The sequence below is a fragment of the Triturus cristatus genome, chromosome 4_1, assembly GCF_964204655.1.
Source record: "Triturus cristatus chromosome 4_1, aTriCri1.1, whole genome shotgun sequence".
NCBI lineage: Eukaryota > Metazoa > Chordata > Amphibia > Caudata > Salamandridae > Triturus > Triturus cristatus.
The window spans coordinates 184,094,117-184,101,536 of record NC_140585.1 but is presented as its reverse complement, the minus strand read 5'-3'; the positions used below and the strand labels follow the sequence as shown (position 1 = coordinate 184,101,536).

The 7,420-nt window shown below is 39.8% G+C and overlaps 1 protein-coding gene across 1 annotated transcript; it reads left to right on the top strand.

Moving 5' to 3' along the window:
- Positions 1–5,860: 5,860 nt before the first annotated feature.
- Positions 5,861–6,799, top strand: LOC146853896 (olfactory receptor OR9H1-like). The gene has a single exon (XM_085650439.1). The coding sequence runs from the start codon at positions 5,861–5,863 to the stop codon at positions 6,797–6,799; it is 939 nt and encodes a 312-aa protein (XP_085506565.1).
- Positions 6,800–7,420: the final 621 nt, after the last annotated feature.

Here is a 7,420-nt window from a genome sequence, read left to right as displayed (position 1 = left end):
AATATCAAACACAGAAAAGGTGATGGGAGAAACGGTTGCAAGAAGTCTAACCTCTGGCAATTACTCAGGGTCATGTTCTGACTCATTGTCAAAACTGTGAGGCCAGGTCCTCCATGAGCCAGAACACAAGAAACCCAAAGCTGTTGTTGTCCTTGGTGGCAAAGGTTTGACCAGACAAAGATTATGTGCCACTGGAACCAAGCTACACTCGACTGATGAGCCACTACTAGGACTAAAGTATCAGGTCTAGTGGAGAAACAGGAACAAGTGGTACATACAACAGCTAAATTCCTGGGAAAGTATGAACTCATAAGCACCATTTTACAGCAGATGAACTGTACCGTTGTAATCCCTAGTTTAGCAATAAATGCAGACCAAGGTGTAAGTGGAGGAGATAAGACAGTCCATTAATATTTGTACCTCTGTATGCAAGTGATTCTCTGAAGTCTCATGGCCAATTTCAGAATCATCTGTCCTTTCCATACAATACAGTTCATTAGCTAAACATAGGTTTTCAAGAAGACAATGTTAGCCTATAGAACTCATTATATACAATGGTGAGGAAACAAATTGGCAGTGTTCCCTCACCAGGGCCTGATAATTTTTTTTTAATAATGTCACTGTATATAGTTACATGGCAACCTATCCCTGGTGCACCTGGGGGAGGACTTAGTGACTTACATATAGCAATAAGCTAGATTACTACTTTGGAAGTACCTTTATTTCCAAAGTTGATTTTAAAAACAGGTTGCAAGGAGAGCTGCCTGTAAAATGATAGCAGGCAACACAGAAGTGCACAATCTAGGCAGGGAGCACACTGAGCATCTAAACCTCCTGCTCTATTATATATTAGGGACTTATAGGTAGCTTCAACCCCCCTTGACATTCTTAAGACTTACAGGAGTCCGTCAGTACCAATTGTAATAATACCTAATCACCATGTACTTTTAATCAGAGCACAGGCCCTGGATCTGGTTAGCGGAGTCAGAAAACCAGCACCTACTAGTCAAAATGGAGGCAAAAAGTGGGGGTACAATGCAAATAGGTCCTGATTTCTCACATCAGGCCACACTGTAATGATAACCATTGGTTGTAATTTTGTTGATTGGTACACAATTTTAGAAGCAAACCAACCTGTGATGAAAATTGTTTCAATGTCTCGGTTCATCATCACTGAACCACACAAATCAAGAATCACTCACAATTGTGGAGTCAAAGCAATTGGAATTCGAGAGTAGAAGTTTTAGTATGGGAATGTTTCAATAATAGTGGTTGAGTCCCCGAGCCTTAATAGGCCTTGAGGGAATAATCCCCAAGGCATCCTTTTTCATTAAAGGGGGCTGTGTAGCTCCGGCCTGAGTTTTATAAGGTCCTGCTGAACACATCCCCAAGGGCCACAACTTACAGTTCTTTTAGGTCCTGTGGACTAAGTCCACAGTGCCTTTTGTTTTTATTAAAGAGGATGTGGGGCCATGTGGCCCCCCTCCCCGAGCCCTGTTAGGCCCAGTGGACCTCATTGCTGAGGGACACGACTGAAATAAAGGGAGATTGGGCCTTATGGCCCCACTCTCCGACGCTTTTCAAGCCCAGAGGACCCCATCCCCGGGGCTTGCATCATTTAAGGTGGTTGTCTGGGTATCCACCCAGTGCACCCACCATACATTCATTGGGGAATAAGGGGGAATCCCCAGGGCCCAAATGGCCCAATCTGCCTCCTCACATGCAGCCAGCTTTGCTCCTGCCTGCAGGGAGGAGCTACTAATGCTACTCGCTGTGGGTGGGAGCAATGTTTTGATCTGCTTTCCTGCCCCCATCAGTGCGTGCAGGGAAAGAGATCAAACGTCTGTTTCCAGCAAAGAACTGAGTTTCACCCCTGAAAGAGCTACAAGGCATGTAAATATAGCCCATCTAGAACATCTAATGATTTTCCATTCCAGAACAAATCATATAAGATCAAGAAATACATTTGCGATAAGACAGACCACACAGTATACTGTGTCTAATGACCGTGTTAATGGAGAAATATCAGCAGCATAATTTTTCAAGTCATACATTAGAGCATGTGAGGGTCATTATAAAATTTGACCCAAAATATCTAGTTTCCTGTCACTTTTAAGACATACATAAAAGGAGACTGGACAAAATTGACATTTTTCAACCTGGAAAGAATAAAGAAAGTTCCAGTAAAGGGTGACAAATGTTTGAATTTGAACAAACTGGAATTAGAGTGTATCACACATCCGGGACCATTAAACCTTGGGGTCTACACAGGAGTGTGGATCTAGCTGTACACATGTACATAAAGAATGAGATCTACAAACAACTTTGACATTTTAATATTTGGTGTCTCTTTTTCCTATACCCTTAGCCACTGAATAAGGGAGGTTTTGTAATAAAATGAAATGAGAGAGGGGTTGTTTATATAATACATTTTTAGAAAAGGTTTTTTTTCACATGATTAATTCCTACAAGAATTAGGTGCGGGGTGTCACAAGATCAAATATATTTGATGCAATGGGTTGCTCTTTAATTAATAAAAAAAAAATTTTCATAGCGAAAACTGACCCAAGGATACATGTATTGGTGCCTGACTAGGCATATTAGCTCGCTAGGGTTTTATTTATGTATGACTCCATATGAGCTGTCATAATGAAAGGGTACCCATATCATATCCCCTGCAGAAGATATGAATTATCATCATTGTGAGAAACATGAGCCATAATGTCACAGTAAAAGAGTCTTGTGTACCCCCGCTGTATATCTCTGCATAAATATCATGGAATGAATATAACTATAGTTGATTTTCTTAGGAGGTATAAGATTTAAATTCTAATCAAGGAAAAAAATAATACTTTATGAGACATAAACATTGAAAGGGCCATATGAATTTGACACAGTCATTTGTAGTCCTATTTTATGTACTATTAAAGTGCTTCTGAAATTGATGATGCAAAATAGGATTTGAAAATTGAGAGAAAAGACTATGGCCCTGATTACAATCTTGGTTGGTGGAATACTTAGTCACATACGTGACGGATATGCTGTCCACCATTTTACAAGTTCCACAGGATATAATGGGCTTGTAATACGGCAGATGGGATGTTTGTCACGTTTGTGATGGAGTAACTCTGTCCAACAAGGCCCTATGCGTGAAGTTACTTTGTCTTCAATGTATGCACTTTGGCATATCCTCTTTAAATGTTGCTTTTTGTAAATATGACCATCCATGAACAAGGCTTGAGAAGCCGAGCCAAGATACACTAGGTCCTTGATGTTCTTTTTAAGAGGATTACTTTTGTAAACCGTGCACCATATAATTTCCAACATGCTCAATCACCCACATACTGAATGATAACATGACCTAGACTTGTAATGATGGCTCCATCTAAAGCTCCTTCAACCAATTATACCAGACATTCCAGATATCAAACATTTCAACCCCATTAAGTTCACCCAAGCACCTGTTTAAATGCAAATTTCTCAAAAAAAGAGCTAGATGTATTTCCAATGAAAGTTCTATATGTTTGCCAAATTGTATGTAATTCTATTCAACCCTGCTTCTGTGTTTGAGACCTGTGTTTCCAATGGCAAATAACATTGCAGATTAACATAAAGGCCAGCTCTTTTACTGGATGTCTAGTTGTCGGATCAGAACAAATCTTTCAGTGAAGGAGGTGGGTGAACTATTTTTTGGGCACATTTTCATGCAGATCTGAGACATAAGAAACTCCGAGCTAACAATAACTACTCCATATATATATATATATATCGGTGTAATACTACTTACCCTCCTAGCTGTGAGGTAAACATACCATCACAATGTAAAGGCAATCATTATGTGGTTACTATGATGTAGCTGAATATGATGTACCAACACACAGTATAACATCTGCCATTCAAGCTATGATCATCCCCAAATTCATTTTTTGAAGTTCATACAATTACAGGATTTAACCCTGATAATATCAGTAATGCTGAAATATTGAGAAGTGTAAAATAAGGTAAAAATTGTATCTATATAGGGGCTATATAAAATACATTTTTGACATCAGTGGAGGACAGTCTGGAGAGTCAAGCAGGAAAATGGTCCTGAAAACTAGATATAGATTTACATTGGAGAAGATCATTAAATGCTTTAACATAGCCCACAGTGTATGTATATCTCTAAAATTACAGCAGTTCAAAGTTATGTATAAGCTATATTTGTTCCAGTAGAAATGTGGAAATGGAGGTCCAAGCTGATTCAAAGTGTCATGGTGGATTCCAGTGATCTCCATATATTTGTTTATTTTAATCCGATAAGGAGATACTGGGAGGCTGAAGTAGCTTATAGTCTTGACAGCTTAAGCAATTGTTTTTGGCAGTGATAAGAATATACCAAAGGCAAATGTTTTCTATGGTCAAGATCAGCCGAGAGGCCCCCAGACATGCATTATTATGAACTAGAGGTAGCAGAAAGGTGTGCAAGGTCTCATGCGGTTATGGATTATCTGGGTCATCCTATGTACTGGATGTCCTCTTAAAGTGATGTAGGAGGTGGCTGAACACGAAAAGAATGTAATATATGTGTTTGATCGCATTGAGCTTCTACCTCATGATTTTTCTTTTGGCTCAATAAAATGATACACCTGTAAATTCATCTCTGCCTACATTATAATGACCTATTTGATTAATGCAATCCACTTAGGTTTCTTATTAGTTTGTAAAGTCATAGGCTCATAGCACAAGTACATGATCCACAAACTGAATGGCTTGCCTGAGCAAGACCCACTGATTTAATCAAATCTTTACTGAAGGAAATGAAACATAATAGCTGGAAATATAAAAATGTGTGAATTACAAATATGATCAACGAGATGAATGGATGGTTTTATAAATGCATTGAAGGGCTAGATTTACAAATCTTTCACGTAAGGCAACCTGCTGCATTGCTTGAAAGGGAGAGAGCACAAGTGCGCCATATCTACAAAGGTCTGGTGCACTTCAGGCAGTTTGGCGCCAATGCAGGCATCCATGCACCATGGTGCAAGGGTGCCTGTGTTACAAGGACAATCGTTTTTGTGCAAGAAGGAATACCTTGCTACACAAAAACTAATGCACAGGCATTTTCTCTTTCTATGTATGCTCCAGCACACATAGAAAGAGGAAAGAACAAGGAGAAATAAATACTTTTATCCTCCTTACGCCATCCTCTGGAAGGCGTAGAAATTGCATGCAATACCAGCTGTACAAACCTTTGCAAATCTGGGATTGCGTGAAATCCAAGGGTAGATGCACGAGAGCACCCATGCTCCACCCATGGATCACCACCCAAAACAACATGTTACACAAGGCGCTGGATTACATTTCTTTACTAAGCTATGCAAGGTGGTTCAAATTGCTCCTTGCATGGCTATGTAAATATCTGCCAGCATTTTGCAGTGTGGCTGTGCCACAAATGAGGATATATTGCCCCAAGTACATATATTAATGACATTATATGTATATATATTAGATCAATACTCTTTTACTGTAGCAGATACCGAAGAGAGACACAACTGCTGAGTTGAATACACAAATGAATGAATGCATATATCTCGCGATGTAACGCCTTGTGAAAATATTGTGACTCTCGGACTACAATGACGAATTCAGAAAGGAAGTCTTGGTTAATCACTTTTAAGTTTATGCAAAGTAGTTGATCCATAACAAAATGCATGTGTTAATTCATAATTAATATATTCCTTAATACTGTCTTTCAATCACCTTCTATTATACCTTTTTGTTTAGTAATGACTGTGCTCAGCAACGTGTTCTAGAAACTCACATCTCTAATTGAAACATTTATTTTCTTTCCTGCTAGTTGAAATTGGTGACTTCAATGCATGCTGGCAATTGGACCCATGTGACGGAGTTCATTCTTGTAGGACTCACAGAAGATCCATCTCTACAGGTTCCTCTCTTCTGTTTCTTCCTCCTGGTCTATGGTGTTACCTTTGTATGCAACATTGGAATCATCCAGTTGGTCTTGATGAACAATAATCTTCACACCCCTATGTATTTTTTCCTCTGTACCTTATCCTTTGTCGACGTCTCTTTTTCCTCAGCTATTCTCCCCAACATGCTGGTCAACTTCTTGTGGGTGGAGAGGAGAATTTCCTTTACAGGGTGTGCAACGCAGATGTTTTTTTCATTTGCGATTGGAAGTACAGAAGTATTTACAATGGCATTGATGGCCTATGACCGGTACACAGCTATCTGCAATCCCTTGCTCTATCCAGTCATAATGAACAGTAGAACCTGCCTTTTGCTTCTTTTTGGGATATGTGTACTTGCTCTCATCAATGGACTGACACAAACCATATTCACTTTCACACTGCCTTTCTGCAATGATAACAAGATCAACCATTTCTTCTGTGATGTCCCTGCACTCTTGAAGCTCGCCTGCTCCAATACCACCATCAATGAAGTGGTCCTTGTTTCCATGGCAGGTGGGCTCATAATGATATCTGCAATCGTTATCCTTGCCTCCTATGTATACATAGTGTCTGCTATTCTACAGATTAGCTCCTCAGAGGGGAGGTGGAAGACCTTTTCCACTTGCTCTTCTCACTTGGTCTGCGTCACTTTATATTTCAGCACACTTATTTTTATGTATATAAAGCCCAGCTCAATCCACACAACTACCAAGGACAATGCAGCATCTCTGTGTTATACGCTAATAATTCCTATGCTGAACCCCCTAATTTACAGTTTACGAAACCAGGTGATCAAGCGCGCCCTGAGAAAAGGATTGGGGATTACCAGTGAATCTCAATAGACGCAATAAATGCCATATATTTCTGGTAACTATTTCTTATTTCAAGGATGGAACTGCCTACATTATCCCAATATCATCTGACTTGGTGAAGCTAACAACATAAGTAGGGAGAGAAAGTGTATCGGATTTCATCAAGCTGACAAACCAATAGAAATAGCAGAATGAAGAATGCGTTCTTGGTAACTAGGAAAAAGTCATGATTTGGTACCTAGCATGATCGCACATCAGTCACTTCTGAATGCCTGTCTATTTCTCTGTTTCTATGTACTTGATGACAGGGTAGTGCATGTGTGTTTTATATTGCAGGAGATGTTGACATAGCCAATAAACTCTAGAATGGGTCATATCAGACCTAGCAACATTGCCAATGCTACTCTAACAGCCCTCCTATCTTAGCGGCATGTGCTTGGAAATGGTCTCCTTGGGGTTGTCTAAGAGTGAAGCTAATCTTCTCAACCACCTCTGTACCGGTAGGGGGAGCACTCTTTAGGTTGCATGTGTCCATATTTATCAGAAGTGTAGTTGTCCTTTTCGTTTTTTTTCTGCTGAGAGCAGCAGTTCTCATACATTATCCTGCGATTCTCTGTACTCTCAGGAGGTGTTTTTTTTGTGGGGGTGGCA